This window comes from Dryobates pubescens, chromosome 4 (assembly GCF_014839835.1).
Source record: "Dryobates pubescens isolate bDryPub1 chromosome 4, bDryPub1.pri, whole genome shotgun sequence".
NCBI classification, from domain to species: domain Eukaryota; kingdom Metazoa; phylum Chordata; class Aves; order Piciformes; family Picidae; genus Dryobates; species Dryobates pubescens.
The window spans coordinates 17,709,084-17,726,147 of NC_071615.1; the positions used below are offsets into that span (position 1 = coordinate 17,709,084).

The following is a 17,064-nucleotide window of genomic DNA, read 5'->3' on the forward strand; positions in this document are numbered from 1 at the left end:
GCTGGAGGTTACTCCTTTTCCAGATGCCCAACCCTGCTCAGCAGGTGTAGAACCCAAGAGGAGAGGAGGAAGCTGCTTTTGGCAGGAGGAAAGACTTCATTGCCAGGAGAGGTTGGCTTTGCTGCCTTCCCAGGGTGAGGTGCTCACCCCAGCCTGCTGCAGGTGTGTCTCCAGTGTACCAATCAGAAGCAGACTGCTTTGGGATGGAAGGAAACTTCAAGGCCATCCAGTTCCAAACCCCTGCCACGGGCAGGGCCACCTCCCACCAGCCCAGCTTGCCCAAGGCCTCATCCAGCCTGGCCTTCGACACCTCCAGGGTTCAAACCAAAGCAGAGTTCAGTTCAGTTGCCTCCTGCAGCATGAGCAGGGCTTTCCTTGGCCGCTGCTTGAGGTCTTGAGGGGCAGCAGCTTGCCTGTGTGCGTGCTGCCGGCAGCAAGAGCTGGCACTGGCTCTGCCTGTGCTCACAGCTGTGTCCTCACTTCCTCTCATGGTGTCCAGAACTCCATCCCAAGGAGCAGAGGGCTGCAGATTCGGAGTCTGCCCCTCTGGCCAGGCCTACAGAAAGAGCTGCAGGATCGTTAGGTTTGGCTGCAGGTCCGAGAGCAAAGCACTGCTGCTGTGGGCTGGAAGGAGCTGCCAGCTGATCCCAGCTTTATCTGCAAGGGGAAACAGTCACAGCTGGGCCTCCTGCAGTGGCACAGCAGCTCCAGCCAGGGCTGCCCCTCAGCTTGTGCTGAAGGCAAGCTGCAGGCAGGGGCTGAGGAGCGCTGCTGGCAGAGCAGTGCTGCCTGACCGAGCCGGTGCTGCCCTACCCGACCGACCCGGTGCTACCTGACCGAGCCGGTGCTGCCCTACCCAACCAACCTGGTGCTGCTCTACCCGACCGACCTGGCGCTGCCTGACCGACCCGGTGCTGCCCTACCCGACCGACCCGGCGCTGCCCTACCCGACCGACCCGGTGCTGCCCTACCCGACCGACCCGGCGCTGCCTGACTGAGCTGGTGCTGCCCTACCCGACCGACCCGGTGCTGCCCTACCCGACCGACCCGGTGCTGCCCGACTGAGCTGGTGCTGCCCTACCCGACCGACCCGGTGCTGCCTGACTGAGCTGGTGCTGCCCTACCCGACCGACCCGGTGCTGCCTGACTGAGCTGGTGCTGCCCTACCCGACCGACCCGGTGCTGCCTGACCGAGCCGGCGCTGCCTGACTGAGCTGGTGCTGCCCTACCCGACCGAGCCGGTGCTGCCTGACTGAGCTGGTGCTGCCCTACCCGACCGACCCGGTGCTGCCCTACCCGACCGACCCGGCGCTGCCTGACTGAGCTGGTGCTGCCCGACCCGACCGACCCGGTGCTGCCTGACCGAGCCGGTGCTGCCCTACCCGACCAACCCGGCGCTGCCTGACTGAGCTGGTGCTGCCCGACCCGACCGACCCGGTGCTGCCTGACTGAGCTGGTGCTGCCCGACCCGACCGACCCGGTGCTGCCTGACTGAGCTGGTGCTGCCCTACCCGACCGACCCGGCGCTGCCTGACTGAGCTGGTGCTGCCCGACCCGACCGACCCGGTGCTGCCTGACCGAGCCGGTGCTGCCCTACCCGACCAACCCGGCGCTGCCTGACTGAGCTGGTGCTGCCCGACCCGACCGACCCGGTGCTGCCTGACTGAGCTGGTGCTGCCCTACCCGACCGACCCGGTGCTGCCTGACTGAGCTGGTGCTGCCCGACCCGACCGACCCGGTGCTGCCTGACCGAGCCGGTGCTGCCCGACCCGACCGACCCGGTGCTGCCTGACTGAGCTGGTGCTGCCCTACCCGACCGACCCGGTGCTGCCTGACTGAGCTGGTGCTGCCCTACCCGACCGACCCGGTGCTGCCTGACTGAGCTGGTGCTGCCCTACCCGACCGACCCGGTGCTGCCTGACTGAGCTGGTGCTGCCCTACCCGACCGACCCGGTGCTGCCTGACTGAGCTGGTGCTGCCCTACCCGACCGACCCGGTGCTGCCTGACTGAGCTGGTGCTGCCCTACCCGACCGACCCGGTGCTGCCTGACTGAGCTGGTGCTGCCCTACCCGACCGACCCGGTGCTGCCTGACTGAGCTGGTGCTGCCCTACCCGACCGACCCGGTGCTGCCTGACTGAGCTGGTGCTGCCCTACCCGACCGACCCGGTGCTGCCTACCTGACCTGGTGCTGCCCTACCCGACCGACCCGGTGCTGCCTACCTGACCTGGTGCTGCCCTACCCGACCGACCCGGTGCTGCCTGACTGAGCTGGTGCTGCCCTACCCGACCGGCCTGGTGCTGCCTGACTGAGCTGGTGCTGCCCGACCCGACCGACCCGGTGCTGCCTGACTGAGCCGGTGCTGCCCGACCCGACCGACCCGGTGCTGCCTGACTGAGCTGGTGCTGCCCTACCCGACCGACCCGGTGCTGCCTGACTGAGCTGGTGCTGCCCTACCCGACCGACCCGGTGCTGCCTACCTGACCTGGTGCTGCCCTACCCGACCGACCCGGTGCTGCCTGACTGAGCTGGTGCTGCCCTACCCGACCGGCCTGGTGCTGCCTGACTGAGCTGGTGCTGCCCTACCCGACCGACCCGGTGCTGCCTGACTGAGCTGGTGCTGCCCGACCCGACCGACCCGGCGCTGCCTGACTGAGCTGGTGCTGCCCGACCCGACCGGCCTGGTGCTGCCTGACTGAGCTGGTGCTGCCCTACCCGACCGAGCCGGTGCTGCCTGACTGAGCTGGTGCTGCCCTACCCGACCGACCCGGTGCTGCCCTACCCGACCGACCCGGTGCTGCCTGACTGAGCTGGTGCTGCCCTACCCGACCGAGCCGGTGCTGCCTGACCGAGCCGGCGCTGCCTGACTGAGCTGGTGCTGCCCTACCCGACCGAGCCGGTGCTGCCTGACTGAGCTGGTGCTGCCCTACCCGACCGACCCGGTGCTGCCCTACCCGACCGACCCGGTGCTGCCTGACTGAGCTGGTGCTGCCCTACCCGACCGAGCCGGTGCTGCCTGACCGAGCCGGCGCTGCCTGACTGAGCTGGTGCTGCCCTACCCGACCGACCCGGTGCTGCCTGACTGAGCTGGTGCTGCCCGACCCGACCGACCCGGTGCTGCCCTGCCCGACCGACCCGGCGCTGCCTGACTGAGCTGGTGCTGCCCGACCCGACCGACCCGGCGCTGCCTGACTGAGCTGGTGCTGCCCTACCCGACCGGCCTGGTGCTGCCTACCTGACCTGGTGCTGCCCGACCCGACCGACCCGGCGCTGCCTGACCGACCCGGTGCTGCCCTACCCGACCGACCTGGTGCTGCCTGACTGAGCTGGTGCTGCCCGACCCGACCGACCCGGTGCTGCCCGACCCGACCGACCCGGTGCTGCCTGACTGAGCTGGTGCTGCCCTACCCGACCGACCCGGTGCTGCCCTACCCGACCGACCCGGTGCTGCCTGACTGAGCTGGTGCTGCCCGACCCGACCGACCCGGTGCTGCCTGACCGACCCAGCGCTGCCCGACCCGACCAACCTGGTGCTGCCCGACCGACCCGGCACTTCCTGCCCAACCCACCCAGCGCTGCCCTACCCGACCCACCCGCCGCTGCCTGACCGAGCCAGTGCTGCCCTACCCGACCCACCCGCCACTTCCCTACCCGACCCGGCGCTTCCTACCCAACCCACCCGGCGCTGCCCTACCCGACCCACCCGGCGCTGCCCTACCCAACCCACCCGGCGCTGCCTGACCAAGCCAGTGCTGCCCTACCCGACCCGGCGCTTCTTACCTGACCCACCCCGTGCTGCCCTGCCCGACCCGGCACTTCCTGCCCGACCCACCCCGTGCTGCCCTGCCCGACCCGGCACTTCCTGCCCGACCCACCCCGCGCTGCCCTGCCCTACCCGCCCCGGCGCTGCCCTGCCCGACCCGGCGCTGCCCTGCCCGACCCCACCCACCACTGCCCTACCCGCCCCGGCGCTGCCCTACCCGCCCCGGCGCTGCCCTGCCCGACCCCACCCACCGCTGCCCTGCCCGACCCCACCCACCGCTGCCCTACCCGCCCCGGCGCTGCCCTGCCCGACCCCACCCGGCGCTGCCCTGCCCGACCCGCCCCAGCGCTGCCTAACCAAGCGACCCACCGTTGCCCTACCCAAACTGGTGCTGCCCTAACCAACCCGGCACTGCCCACCCGGCCCACCGCTGCCCGACCGACCCAGCGCTGTGCAGCAGCAGGCTGCAGGGGATGAAGTGTGAAGAGCAATCCCAAACCCCTCCCTGCTTGCCCCTCCGAGCACAGTTAAGGCTGAGGCTTCAGGCTGCATGCCCAAGGTGCTCACCCTGGGACTGCAGCAGGGTTGGTTTCCCTCCTTGGAGCTTAACCCATTTTGCATTGCCTGTGGCCACCACACTTGGAGGTCACCTCAGGCTGGCAGTGCCACAGGTGAGCTGGCACAGGCAGGATGTAGCAGCAAGCAAAGTTCCAATCTCCTGATGACTTCCACCTGGGCAGACCACCCAGGGCTAGCTCTGGGGCAAGAACCTCACCCCTGGACAACAACCACCACCAAGAGAGGATCACAGAATGGGTTGGGTTGGAAAGGACCCTCAAGATCATCCAGCTCCAACCCCCTGCCACGGGCAGGGACCCCTCACACTACATCAGGTTGCTCACAGCCACATCCAGCCTGGTCTTAAAAACCTCCAGGGACCCTCAAGATCATCCAGCTCCAAGCCCCTACCATGGGCAGGGACACCTCCCACCAGCACAGCTTGCTCAAGGCCTCATCCAGCCTGGCCTTCAACACCTCTCTGGGTAAGCAGTTCCAGTGCCTCCCCACCCTCACTCTAAAGAATATCTTCCTCATGTCCAGGCTAAACTCAGCTCCTGCCAGTTTGAAGCCATTGCATAGAATCATAGAATCAACCAGGTTGGAAAAGACCTCAGAGATCACCAAGTCCAAGCTGCCACCCAGCACCTCCTGACAGCTAACCCATGGCTCCAAGGGCCACATCCAAGCCCCTCTGGAACACCTCCAGGGATGGGGACTCCACCACCTCCCTGGGCAGCACAGCCCAATGGCCAATTCCTCTTGCTGGGAAGAACTTTCTCCTCCCCTCCAGCCTAAACCTCCCCTGGCACAGCTTGAGACTGTGGCCTCTTGTTCTGCTGCTGGCTGCCTGGGAGCAGAGCCCAAGTCCCACCTGGCTCCAACCTCCCTGCAGGGAGTTGCAGAGAGCAAGAAGGTCTCCCCTGAGCCTCCTCTTCTGCAGGCTAAGCAACCCCAGCTCCCTCAGCCTCTCCTCCCAGGGCTGTGCCCCAGACCCCTCCCCAGCTTTGTTGCCCTTCTCTGGACACCTTCAAGTCTCTCAATGTCCTTCTTGAGCTGAGGAGCCCAGAGCTGGACACAGGACTCAAGGGGTGGCCATGTGCCCTCATTCTGTCATTCCATGCCTTTGTTCACCTCCAGCACCAAGCAAGGAACAGGGCAAGAGGCCAAAGCTCTGGCTGCAGGTGGGGCCAGAAGGCACCTACCCAGCTGAGCCTGGAAGAGGAGGTAGGTGTCTGGGTTGCGGATGGTGGCAGCTATGTAGACCTCAGGAGGTTTGCCATCTGCTCTGCCAGTGGAGAGCTTCTGCAGCACCCCAATAAGGGCTAGAATGATCTCTGGATCATAGATGACATCTGCAGAGGAGGGAAAAAGAGGCCAGATTTAGGGAGGAGTCAGCCAAGCAGCAGGAAAGCTCCAAACCCAAACTCTGGAAGATCAAGCCAGCAGCTGAGGTTGAGGTCTGCAGGCAGGGGACCCAGGGAGCTGAGAACATGCCTCTGGTTTCTGTGCTCTGTCCTCATCTCCAGATCAGCCTAAACCCACCCAAAATCAGTGCTGCTTTTTGTGAAGGACCTCTGAGACACTGCCTGGAGCCCAGCCCGAGGGAGCCACCGAAGCCACCTCCCTGTCCCAGCCACGCTGGGCAGCAGCTCTGTGGCAGAGGCTGATTGCAAAGGCCTTGAGGTGAACTGCTGCAGATTTCCCCTTGACTCATCTCCCTGAGAGCAGAAACACTGCTGAGAGGTAAAACTGCCCACTGAGGGGGACAAGACAGCAGCCTGACCCAGCAGCAGTGGGGTGCTGAGAGGTGCCAGAATCACAGATGGCAGGGGGTGGAGGGGACCTCTGCAGATCAAGTCCAACCCCTGTGCCAAAGCAGAACCACCCAGGGCAGCTCACACAGGGACACAGCCAGGGGGGGTTGGAAGCTCTCCACACCAGGACACTCCACAACCTCTCTGGGCAGCCTGCTCCAGGCCTCCAGCAGCCTCACCCCAAACAACTTTCTCCTCCTGCTCAGCTCCAACCTCCTGCCTGACACTTGCTGCCCCTTGCCCCTTGTGCTGGCCCTGGGCACCACTCAGCAGAGCCTGGCCCCAGCCTCTTGCCCCCCACAGCTCCTTCAGCTCTTGCTGAGCATTGCTCAGCTGCCCTCTGGGGCTGCTCTGCTGCAGGCTCTCAGCCCCAGGGCTCTCAGCCTTTGCTGCTCCCAGAGCTGCTCCAGGCCCCTCAGCAGCTCTGCAGCCTGCCCTGGACTCTCCAGCAGTTCTCTGTCCCTCCTGAACTGGGGAGCCCAGGACTGGACCCAGGGCTCCAGATGTGGTCTCCCTAAGGCAGACAAAAGGGGCAGGAGAACCTCCCTTGCCCTGCTGGCCACACTCTTCCCCATGCCCCCCCAGGACACCTTTGGCCTTCTTGGCCCCAAGGGCATATTTCTGGCTCCTGGGGAACTTGTCCCCAGCACTCCCAGGTCCTTTTCCATGGAGCTGCTTCCCAGCAGGTCCTCCCTCACCTGTCCTGCTGCAGGAGCTTGTTCCTCCCCAGGGGCAGGACCCTACACTTGCCCTGCTTGACCCTCATGAGGTTCCCTCTGCCCAGCTCCCAGCCTGGGCACTCTTGTGTTCAGGATGGAGATTAAAGGGGTGGGTGGGTGCCATGCAGATGTCTCAGTGTGTCCCTGCAGCAGGGACAGACACCCTGCTCACTCCTGATGCCAGACCCCTCAGTGGTGCCAGGGCCAGCACAAGGGGCAAGGGGCAGCAAGTGTCAGGCAGGAGGTTGGAGCTGAGCAGGAGAAAGTTGTTTGGGGTGAGGCTGCTGGAGGCCTGGAGCAGGCTGCCCAGAGAGGTTGTGGAGTCTCCTGGTGTGGAGAGCTTCCAACCCCCCCTGGGCACTGTGCTGCTGGGCAGGGTGCTGGGGGTGCCCGTCTGGAGCAGGGCTTGGGCTGGGGGAGCTCCCTTCCAACCCCTCCCTGCTGGAATTCCATCTTGGATACCTGGACTGGAAGATCCTTGGCTGCTGAACATTGCCCCTTCCTCCTTTCCCTTGATGTGCCTCAGGCTGCTGGGTCCAGCCCTGGCTCAGCCTTTGCACAGGAAGCCTCCCTGGGCATCCTGCAGCTTTCCTCAGCCCCAAGGGTGGCATCCTTCATGCTGGGCCACCTCCAGGCCACTTCCCACCTTCTCCCACCCCACAGCTGGCTGCTTTGCCATTTTAATCTCCCCCCTCCAGTGATTTCTGCTGTGCATAGCCCCAGAGGAGGGCAAAGCCCTGCAGCTGCCTTCCCCTCTCCCCTCCTCCTGCGTGGCAGTGCCCAGCCAGGCACAAGCAGGAGCCTCAGGTACCTGCTGCAATGATGACCTCAGGCTGAAGGGCCAGCAGCTGGCTTTGAGTGACTGAGCCCCAGTCAAGGTCTGCAACCATCACTTGTGGGATCTGGCCACTTGTTCCTGCTGCCCCCTGGCCCTGGCACTCCCCCTGGGTGCGAGCAGCAGCCTCTGGCCCCGGGCTGAAGCCGTTCAAGCAGATGTTTTGTGTCAGCTGGTGGAGGACACAGGGGTGGCAGTCACTGAAGATGTACCTCCTGGGCCTGCAGGCTTTGCAGATGGCAATGCCAGTGAAGCCAGCCCCACTGCCAAGCTCCAGGATGGTCCTGAAGGGTAGTGAGGAACAGAAGTGCTTGTTAGGGACTCCAAATGGAGACAAGACAGCAAAAACCTTCCAAGGATACAGAATCAGAGCACTGCAGAATCATTTAGGCTGCACAAGGCCTTGAGCATCTTCCAGCCCAGCCCTGAGCCCAGCACTGCCAGGGCAGCACTGAGCCCTGGCCCTCAGCACCACAGCCACACAGCTCTGAACCCCTCCAGGCATGGGGACTGCACCACTGCCCTGGGCAGCCTGGGCCAGGCCTGGACAGCCCTCAAGGGGAAGAAATTGTTTCTCATGGCCAAGCTAAACCTCCCCTGGGGCAGCTTGAGGTCATTGCCTCTTGTCCTGTCCCTTGTTCCCTGGGAGCAGAGCCCAAGCCCCAGCTGGCTGCAGCCTCCTCTCAGGGAGCTGCAGAGAGCAAGGAGGTCTCCCTCAGCCTCCTCTTCTCCAGGCTCAACCCCCCCCAGCTCCCTCAGCTGCTCCTCCCCAGCCCTCTTCCCCAGACCCTTCCCCAGCTCTCTTGCCCTTCTCTGGCCCTGCTCCAGCTCCTCAAGGTCCTTCTGGCAGTGAGAGCCCAGAGCTCAAGCTGTGGCCTCACCAGTGGGGACAGTCCCTGCCCTGCTCCTGCTGCCACCCCAGTGCTGCTGCAGGCCAGGCTGCTGCTGCCCTTCTTGCCCCCCTGGGCACCCCCTGGCTCCTCTCCAGCTGCTGGCACCCAGCACCCCCAGGGCCTTCTCTGCTGGGCACTTTGCAGCCCCTCTGCCCCCAGCCTGGAGCCTTCCTGGGGTGGCTGTGCCCCAAGGGCAGGAGCCAGCCCTTGGCCTGGTTGAACCTCATCCCCTTGGCCTCAGCCATGGCTGCAGCCTGGCCAGGGCCCTCTGAAGGTGGACAAGTTATGTGAAGTTTAGCTCAGCTACAGAGTGGAGCAAACCATCCCCCAGCTCCTCTTTGTCTGGGATGACAGAGAGTTGGTGAAGGCTGTGAGGAACAAAATGAAGGACTTGAAATGCTGCTTTTGGGACCTTCCCACCCTGGGGCTGAGATTCTTTCCCACCTGGCTTTAGATTCCTACAGCCCAAGGGGCTCCATCCCAACTGGTTCCCAGGTCTTTGATAGCCAGTGGAGAGGAACAGCCACCCCAGCCCCACAGGTCCTCTGCTTGCCAGCTCTGCTCCTCTCAGCTGCTGTGGGCAGAGGAGGAGATCAGATCTGCACCATACCTGCAGATGGATCACAGCCCAGAATCACAGAGTGCCAGCTTGGCAGGGACCCCAGGGATCACCTCTCCAACCTTTCCAGGTCCCAGGCTACTTGAAAGGAGCTGGCCCAGCAGCCTGCCAAGCTGAGTCCAGTGTAGGGGAATCCAAACCATCTGAAGGGGTGAGATTCATCTCACCAGGGAGGGAAGAGCACCAGTTCAGGCTCCTAGCAGGACACTGTGGTACTGGAACTTCAGCCACCTGGCTTAGGAAGCAGCACATGGTGTGATCTGTTTGACCCTGAACCCTGGCTGAGGAGAGCTGTGAGGTGCTGCCACAGAACAGATGAGAGCAGCAGGAAGCAAAAGGCTGCAGTCAGGTACCTGGGTGGTGAATACCTTCTGTGATTCACTTGCACCTCTGTGGGGCCAGGCTGGGAGAGCTGGGGCTGTGCAGCCTGGAGAAGAGAAGGCTGCAGGCAGACCTCAGAGCAGCCTCCCAGGACCTGAAGGGCTCCAGGAGAGCTGGGGAGGGACTTGGGACAAGGGCTGGGAGTGCCAGGCCCAGGGACAATGGCTTGGAGCTGGGAGAGAGGAGACTGAGAGTGGAGAGGAGGAAGAAATTCCTTGCAGGGAGGCTGGGGAGACTCTGGCACAGGCTGCCCAGGGAGGCTGTGGCTGCCTCCTGCCTGGAGGTGTTGAAGGCCAGGCTGGATGAGGCCTTGAGCAGCCTGTGCTGGTGGGAGGGGTCCCTGCCCATGGCAGGGGTTGGAGCTGGATGATTTTCAAGGTCCCTTCCAACCCAACCCACTCTGTGATGCTATGAATCTCTGCACCAAGAGCTGTGGAGCATGAACAAAGCCAGCCCTGCCCCCAGCTGCTGCCATTACCTGTTGGTGAAGAGCAGAGGGTTCTGCACTGCCCACTCAGCCAGGTGCAGAGCAGCATCCCAGGTCACCAGCCCTGTGGTTCCTCCAGAGACCATGGCCAGGCTCTCACAGAGGGTAACAGATTCCCCTGTGGGCTGGAGGGGGCAGGAGAAGAGAGGGCTGGAGCAGCACTGACAGGCTGTACTCCTGCAAAGGGGCAGGAAGCACTCGGGGGGGGCTGGGGCACAGCTCAGGTGATCCCCAGTGGTTTGTCCTCACCAGGAAGTAGCTCTTGTAACAAGCAGGAGATTCCTCTTCCTTCAGGAGCTCTGCCAGAGTCTCATAGAGCTCATCCAGGGGCTCAGCTGCCGTGGCTTCGTGCTGAGGGACACAACATCCAACTGTCACTGTGCTCAACAGCTTCAGAAACCTGGCTGAAGGCAGTGTCCCCTCAGCCCCTTTGCTGATGGGACCAACCTGGGAGGGGTGGCTGAACACCAACAGCCCTCAGGCCGAGCTGCCCTGCAGCCAGGCCTGGCCAGGCTGAAAGCTGGGCAGAGGGAACCTCATGAAGTTCAGCCAGGGCAAGTGGAGGCTCCTGCCCCTGGGGAGCAACAACCTCCTGCAGCAGGGCAGCTGAGGGGGGAGCTGCTGGGAGGCAGCTCCAAGGAGAAGGAGCTGGGAGTAAATTAAACATGAGCCAGAAATGTGCCCTCATGGCCAGGAAGGCCAATGGTGATCTGGAGGGCACGAGGAAGAGTGTGGCCAGCAGGGCAAGGGAGGTTCTCTTGCCCGTCTATTCTGGCCTAGGGAGGCCACATCTGGAATCCTGGGTCCAGTCCTGGGCTCCCCAGTTCAGGAGGGACAGAGAAGTGCAGGAGAGAGCCCAGGGCAGGCTGCAGAGCTGCTGAGGGGCCTGGAGCAGCTCTGGGAGCAGCAAAGGCTGAGAGCCCTGGGGCTGAGAGCCTGCAGAAGAGCAGCCCCAGAGGGCAGTTGAGCAATGCTCAGCAAGAGCTAAAGGAGCTGTGGGGGGCAAGAGGCTGGGGCCAGGCTCTGCTGAGTGCTGCCCAGGGCCAGCACAAGGGGCAAGGGGCAGCAAGTGTCAGGCAGGAGGTTGGAGCTGAGCAGGAGGAGAAAGTTGTTTGGGGTGAGGCTGCTGGAGGCCTGGAGCAGGCTGCCCAGAGAGGTTGTGGAGTGTCCTGGTGTGGAGAGCTTCCAACCCCCCTGGGCATTGTGCTGCTGGGCAGGGTGCTGGGGGTGCCCTGCTCCCCCTGTGCTGGGGGAGCTCCAGAGCTCCCTGTGCTGGGAGTCTCTCCTGGAGCAGCTGTGGCACACTCAGGCAGCCCCAGCTGAACACATCTCTGGCCACAAGTGCTGCTGCTGTGAACAGAAAGCCTTCAGCTTGGCCCTGCTGGCAGATTTTGCCACGAGAGAAGGTGCAGGCAAGAGGAGGAGCAGGCACCAACCTTTTTGATGAGCTGGGTGAGAAAGCTCAGCCTGTACTTGGTGGGAGGAGGATACTGCACACACAGAGGGTGCAGGAGGGTCTGAAACAAGGAGAGAAGAACAGTTGAGAGCAGCTCCCAAAGGAAGACCCAGGAGCCACTACCAGGCTCTTTGTGCCGTGAAGTTTGGTGACTTTGGATCTTTTGGTTAGCTCCCAGAGCTGCTGCAGCAAACCTGAGCCTCACTCCTGAGAAAGCAAACAGCAGGACTGGGTGGAAGGAGCCCAGAGAGCTCTGCTTGGCTTCCCTCTCCTCTCTTCGGTTTGCTTTGCCTCCCGCTTTGTGATTTCCATCCAGGTGCAAAGGGGTCAAGCACCAGAAGGACTGACACAGCCCAGCAGCAGCTGGGATATCCCTCGGGGGCTGGGGGGGTCTGCTCCTCCGCGGGGGCTGGGGGGGGGGGGTCTGCTCCTCCGCGGGGGCTGGGGGCGGGGGTCTGCTCCTCCGCGGGGGCTGGGGGCGGGGGTCTGCTCCTCCGCGGGGGCTGGGGGCGGGGGTCTGCTCCTCCGCGGGGACTGGGGGGGGGGGTCTGCTCCTGCGCGGGGGCTGGGGGGGGTCTGCTCCTCGTTGACCATCAGCAGGCGCGGGGCCAGCCGGGCGTTCAAGCCATCCCTGCCCAGGCACAGTGACCTTACCACTGGCACTAAGGAAGAGCTGAGCTGAGGAGGGGCAGGGCGTTCGCCGTCCTGCCGGGCACGGAGTGCTCCCCCTCGGCCCCCAGCAGCTGCTGCGGGGGCACCGAGCTGCCGCTCACCTTGTGCAGGATGTCCAGCAGCAGCGAGCAGTCCGCAGACGTCCGCAGCTTTTGCTCCAGCTCCTAAAAGGGACGAAACACGCAGCTGAGCCCCTGCCCATTCCTGCCTGCCCGCCCCAGCACCCGCCGCCCCCCGCCCCGTACCGGCCAGGGGAAGCAGCGCAGCTGCCGAGCCGCCAGGAAGCGGCGCTGGAAGCAGAGACCCAACTCCGGCTCGGCCATGGCCGCACGCCCGGCAGGCCTCACGCATCCCCGGCCTCGCCTGACCGCCGTGCCGGGGGGAGGAGCCGCCTAGAAGGGAGGAGGCCTCCGCTGTGACGCGGGGCTCGAACCCGCGGCGCTGCGCTTGCGAGCCGAGCGCTCTCCCAGCTGAGCCGCAGGGGGCGCCCCGGCCCCGCCCGGCGCCGCGCAGCCTGATGGCGTCACGGCCGTGCGCCGCGGCGAAGGACACAGCGCCCGTCCGCTGCGCGGCCCCGCGCCAGCCCGCGCCGCCGCCCGCACCGCCACCGCCATGAGCGGCTACACCCCGGACGAGAAGCTGCGGCTGCAGCAGCTCCGCGCCCTGCGGCGCCGCTGGCTGCGGGACCAGGAGCTGAGCGAGCGGGAGCCCGTCCTGCCGAAGCGGCAGCTGGGCCCCGTGGCCTCCTTCTGGGAGCGCTTCCTGCAGCCCGGGGGGCTCTGGCGGCAGCAGGTCAGCGCGGGGGGGACGGGGCAGCAGGGCCCGGTCGCGCCGGCCCGGACCGCCTGACGCGCCTCTGTGTGCCCGGCAGGTGTACAAGGTCTGCGAGACCAGCGGCTTCCTCCTGACGCGGGTCCTGGTCCCCGCCTGGATCATCGCCTACTACTTGAAGTACCACGCCATGGTGAGCCCCCGAGGCGCTGAGGGGTTGAGGGTGTGGTGGTTGGGCCCTGGCCCGGAGGCCAGCTGCCCACCGAGGCCGCTCTGCCACCCACCCCTCTTGAATGGACAGGGGGAGAGGGGAAAAATGCACCAAAAGCAGCTGATAAGGTAGAAGCAATTTTAATAACAATAATGAGCAAAGAGCAGCATAGAATCACAGAAGCATAGAATCGGTAAGGTTGGAAAAGACCTCAGAGGTCACCAGGTCCAAGCTGTCACCCAGCACCTCCTGACAACTAACCCATGGCTCCCAGGGCCACATCCAAGCCCCTCTTGAACACCCCCAGGGATGGGGACTCCACCACCTCCCTGGGCAGCACAGCCCAGTGGCCAATCTCTCTTGCTGGGAAGAACTTTCTCCTCCCCTCCAGCCTAAACCTCCCCTGGCACAACTTGAGACTGTGGCCTCTTGTTCTGCTGCTGGCTGCCTGGGAGCAGAGCCCAACCCCCACCTGGCTCCAACCTCCCTGCAGGGAGTTGCAGAGAGCAAGAAGGTCTCCCCTGAGCCTCCTCTTCTGCAGGCTAAGCAACCCCAGCTCCCTCAGCCTCTCCTCCCAGGGCTGTGCCCCAGACCCCTCCCCAGCTTTGTTGCCCTTCTCTGGACACCTTCAAGTCTCTCAATGTCCTTCTTGAGCTGAGGAGCCCAGAGCTGGACACAGGGCTCAAGGTGTGGCCTGAGCAGTAGGCAGTGGGGAAGTGACAGCAGAGAGAGCTGTTGGTCTCTGCTTCCCAGCAGCAGCACAGGGTCAGTCTCAGGCAGCAGGGCTCTCTCAGCTTGGTGGTTACTTAGGAGGGGAGATGCCATGGATGAATCCCCCAACCTCCTTCTTTCACTTCATTCTTACACCTGAGCTGACCTCATCTGGCATGGAAGACCTCTTTGGCCAGCCTGGGTCAGCTGGCTCAGCCCTGTCCCCTCCCAAAGTCTTGCCCACCCCTCAGTGTACTCTGGGGGCAGGGAAACATGGAAAGGACACAGGCTGGAGGCTGCTGTGCTGTGTCCACTCCTGCTGCCAAACACAGCACCAGAGAGCTGCTGTGAGGAGATGTCCCTCCAGTACAGAGGGGAAGGGAGGGAAATGGAGGTTAAAGCCTGGAGGAAGCTCTCTTGTAGAGAGAGAGGTTGGTGAAACCAGGGCTGTGGGGAGGGTTGACATGGTCAGGCTGGTCAGGTGTCTGCTGCAGGCTTCCCAAGGTCCCTGCACTGCCTGCTCATGCTTGCTGGGGTGGCACAAGCAGGCCTCTGGTTGTGGTCCTTTAGGGTCGTGACCAGCTGGGCCCCTGCTGCCTCCTGGCAGCTGCCCAGCTGTGCCTGCATGCTGGGCTGGTGAGCCTGGGGCTGAGCAGGCTGCAGCTGCTGGGCTGGGGGTGGGGGCAGTGCATGGAGGATGGGGCAGGCCTTGCACTGCTGCAGGCCTTGCACTGCTGCAGCTGCTGGGCTGGGGGTGGGGAGGGGGCAGTGCATGGAGGATGGGGCAGGCCTCGCACTGCTGCAGGCCTCGCACTGCTGCGGGCCTCGCACTGCTGCGGGCCTCGCACTGCTGCGGGCCTCGCACTGCTGCGGGCCTCGCACTGCTGCGGGCCTCGCACTGCTGCAGCCCTCGCACTGCTGCAGCCCTCGCACTGCTGCAGCCCGGCCTGGCTCGGAGGGGTGCCGTTTGACCAGCCTCAGGCATTTCAGCGGTGGAAAGAAGCTGTCTCCACGAGCCTGGTGCTCAGTAAGGCTGCTGCAGGAGGGTTGTGCCCTCCCTCTGTGCCCCTGATGCTAACAGCCTTTCCCTTCCCTTCCCTCTCTCCCTGTGCCTGCAGAAAACCCCCCACGGCATCGTGATGTCCAACCCCCCCATCTACCCAGTAAGTCTCTGCTGACTCCTTGGTTCCTGCCCAGGCAGGCTGGGGGTGGGGGGCAGAGGGGCAGCTGGGTGCAGGGAGAATCTCTAGCAGCAGGAGCTTGCTGCCATGCAGCTGCACAGCTCAGCCCTTCTGAGCAGTTCTGCTCTTGCCCTCGGGGCAGAGGGTGCCCAGGAGCAGCAGATGCTGAGAGCAGGGCTCAGCCTGGGGGGAGCACACCAAGCTGGCCTGATGGCATGCAGATTGCAGCAGCTTGCTGAAGGGGTTTGGGGCTCTGAAGCCTCCCTGAAAGCGTCCCCATGAGCTCCTGCAGTGACAGAGGGGTGGCTCTGCCTCTCCTGCTGGCAGGAGCAGCCAGTTGTCAGGAGCCCTGAGGGGGTTGGTGCTGAGTGGGTCACTTGTGGCCACACAAGCTTGGTCCCAGGTGCCCCTGAGGGTCATGCCCCCCACACTGAGGTGTCTCCAGGGAGAAAGCCACATCCCCTCAGCTTGGGATCAGCCTCATGAAGTGGAGAGTGTCAGCCTGGTTGATCTTTGCTGTCTGCAGGCTGCTCCTGGAGCTCCTGGGCAAGTACTGTGATGGTTTAGCTCTGCTGTTTCTCCCAGTTCCATAGTTTTGTGGGTTTGGTTTTTGCAGTGCCTGCCCAGTTCTGCTCTAGCTACAGCAAAGCATTGCCAAGCAGCCTACCAAACACCCAGCAAGGGGCTGGAGGCCAAGCTGGCTCTGACTTCAGCTTAACTCACTTCAGTCAGCTCAGCTCAGCAGGCCAAGGAAGTGCCTGGAGCTGGGACAAGCAGCAGCTGGGCGTCAGGTGGGGTTCTGAGGGCTAATGTGAGCCATGGTGGGGCTGGAAAGGACCTCTGGAGCTCATCCACTCCAAGCCCCTGCCCCAGCAGGGCACCCCCAGCAGCTTGCCCAGCAGCACAGTGCCCAGGGGGGGTTGGAAGCTCTCCACACCAGGACACTCCACAACCTCTCTGGGCAGCCTGCTCCAGGCCTCCAGCAGCCTCACCCCAAACAACTTTCTCCTCCTGCTCAGCTCCAACCTCCTGCCTGACACTTGCTGCCCCTTGCCCCTTGTGCTGGCCCTGGGCACCACTCAGCAGAGCCTGGCCCCAGCCTCTTGCCCCCCACAGCTCCTTCAGCTCTTGCTGAGCATTGCTCAGCTGCCCTCTGGGGCTGCTCTGCTCCAGGCTCTCAGCCCCAGGGCTCTCAGCCTCTCCTGCTGAAGCAGCTGGGAGCTGTGGGTCTGGGCAGTGGCTCCCAGCTCTGCTGGAGCTCTGCTGGTCCTAGAGCTGACCATCTCCAAGCATTTGGCTGCTGTGCTGTGGCTGAGCAGGAGGGGTGAGGCCAGGCAGGTTTGGGTGGCTTGGCTGAGGAGCTGTGGGCAGTGCTGAGGGCACTGGGAGCCTTGGGAGGGAGCTGAGGTGAGGCTGGGCTTGGTCTGGCAGTGGGGACAGTGTCAGCTGGACTGGGAGGGCTGAGCCTGGGTGTGGGGGGAAATGCTGACCCTGTGCTTCCCTTCCACCAGGGGGACAGGATTCTGGAGACAGGAGAAGTCAGGCCCCCCCTGAAAGAAGACCCTCATGAGCACCACTGATGGGCCAGCCCTGCTCAGCAAGCCAAGAACTGCAGCTGCTTCCTCTGCTCCATAAAGGAGTCCTGACTCTGCCTCTCCTTGGCTCTTCTGTCCTTCTCTTCCCCTCACCCCACACAGTTCCTGCTGCTGCTCCTGTGGGAATTTCTTCTGTCTTTGGTGAGCTTCAGTGCTCAGTCTTAAGAGAATGGTTTGGGCTGGCAAAGCCCTCCCAGAGCAGCCAGGCCAACCCCAACCCAACCCCACCATGGCCACCAAACCCTGGCCCCAGCTGCCATGGCCACAGGGTTCTGCAGCCCCTCCAGCCATGGGGACTCCACCACCTCCCTGAGCAGCCTCTGCCAGGCCCTGACCACTCTGCCACCAAAGACATTTTGCCTCCTCTCCAACCTAACCCTCCCCTGGCACAGTTT

The 17,064-nt window shown here is 64.0% G+C and overlaps 2 protein-coding genes across 2 annotated transcripts; one reads left to right on the plus strand and one right to left on the minus strand.

Annotated features, from left to right (window-relative positions):
- Positions 1-213: 213 nt before the first annotated feature.
- On the minus strand, positions 214-12,523 carry EEF2KMT (eukaryotic elongation factor 2 lysine methyltransferase). Its single transcript, XM_054161357.1, has 8 exons — positions 12,446-12,523; positions 12,302-12,364; positions 11,509-11,589; positions 10,322-10,423; positions 10,064-10,197; positions 7,669-7,976; positions 5,527-5,676; positions 214-657 (listed from the first exon to the last, which is right to left on the minus strand). The coding sequence occupies exons 1-8, from the start codon at positions 12,521-12,523 to the stop codon at positions 557-559; spliced, it is 1,017 nt and encodes a 338-aa protein (XP_054017332.1). The 3' UTR covers positions 214-556.
- Positions 12,524-12,807: 284 nt separating this feature from the next.
- Positions 12,808-16,744, plus strand: NDUFB6 (NADH:ubiquinone oxidoreductase subunit B6). The gene is made up of 4 exons (XM_054161356.1): positions 12,808-12,992; positions 13,072-13,164; positions 15,012-15,056; positions 16,586-16,744. Exons 1-4 carry the CDS (start codon positions 12,813-12,815, stop codon positions 16,652-16,654), a joined length of 387 nt encoding a protein of 128 aa, XP_054017331.1. The 5' UTR covers positions 12,808-12,812; the 3' UTR covers positions 16,655-16,744.
- Positions 16,745-17,064: the final 320 nt, after the last annotated feature.

Coding starts and splice junctions, on each gene's coding strand:
- EEF2KMT (XM_054161357.1), bottom strand. CDS start 12,523: ATGGCCGAGCCGGAGTTGGGTCTCTGCTTCCAGCGCCGCTTCCTGGCG. Junction 10,424..11,508: donor TCACCCAGCTCATCAAAAAG/GTTGGTGCCTGC, acceptor TGTGTCCCTCAG/CACGAAGCCACGGCAGCTGA. Junction 10,198..10,321: donor GTTACAAGAGCTACTTCCTG/GTGAGGACAAAC, acceptor TGCCCCCTCCAG/CCCACAGGGGAATCTGTTAC.
- NDUFB6 (XM_054161356.1), top strand. CDS start 12,813: ATGAGCGGCTACACCCCGGACGAGAAGCTGCGGCTGCAGCAGCTCCGC. Junction 13,165..15,011: donor ACTTGAAGTACCACGCCATG/GTGAGCCCCCGA, acceptor CTGTGCCTGCAG/AAAACCCCCCACGGCATCGT. Junction 15,057..16,585: donor CCAACCCCCCCATCTACCCA/GTAAGTCTCTGC, acceptor CCCTTCCACCAG/GGGGACAGGATTCTGGAGAC.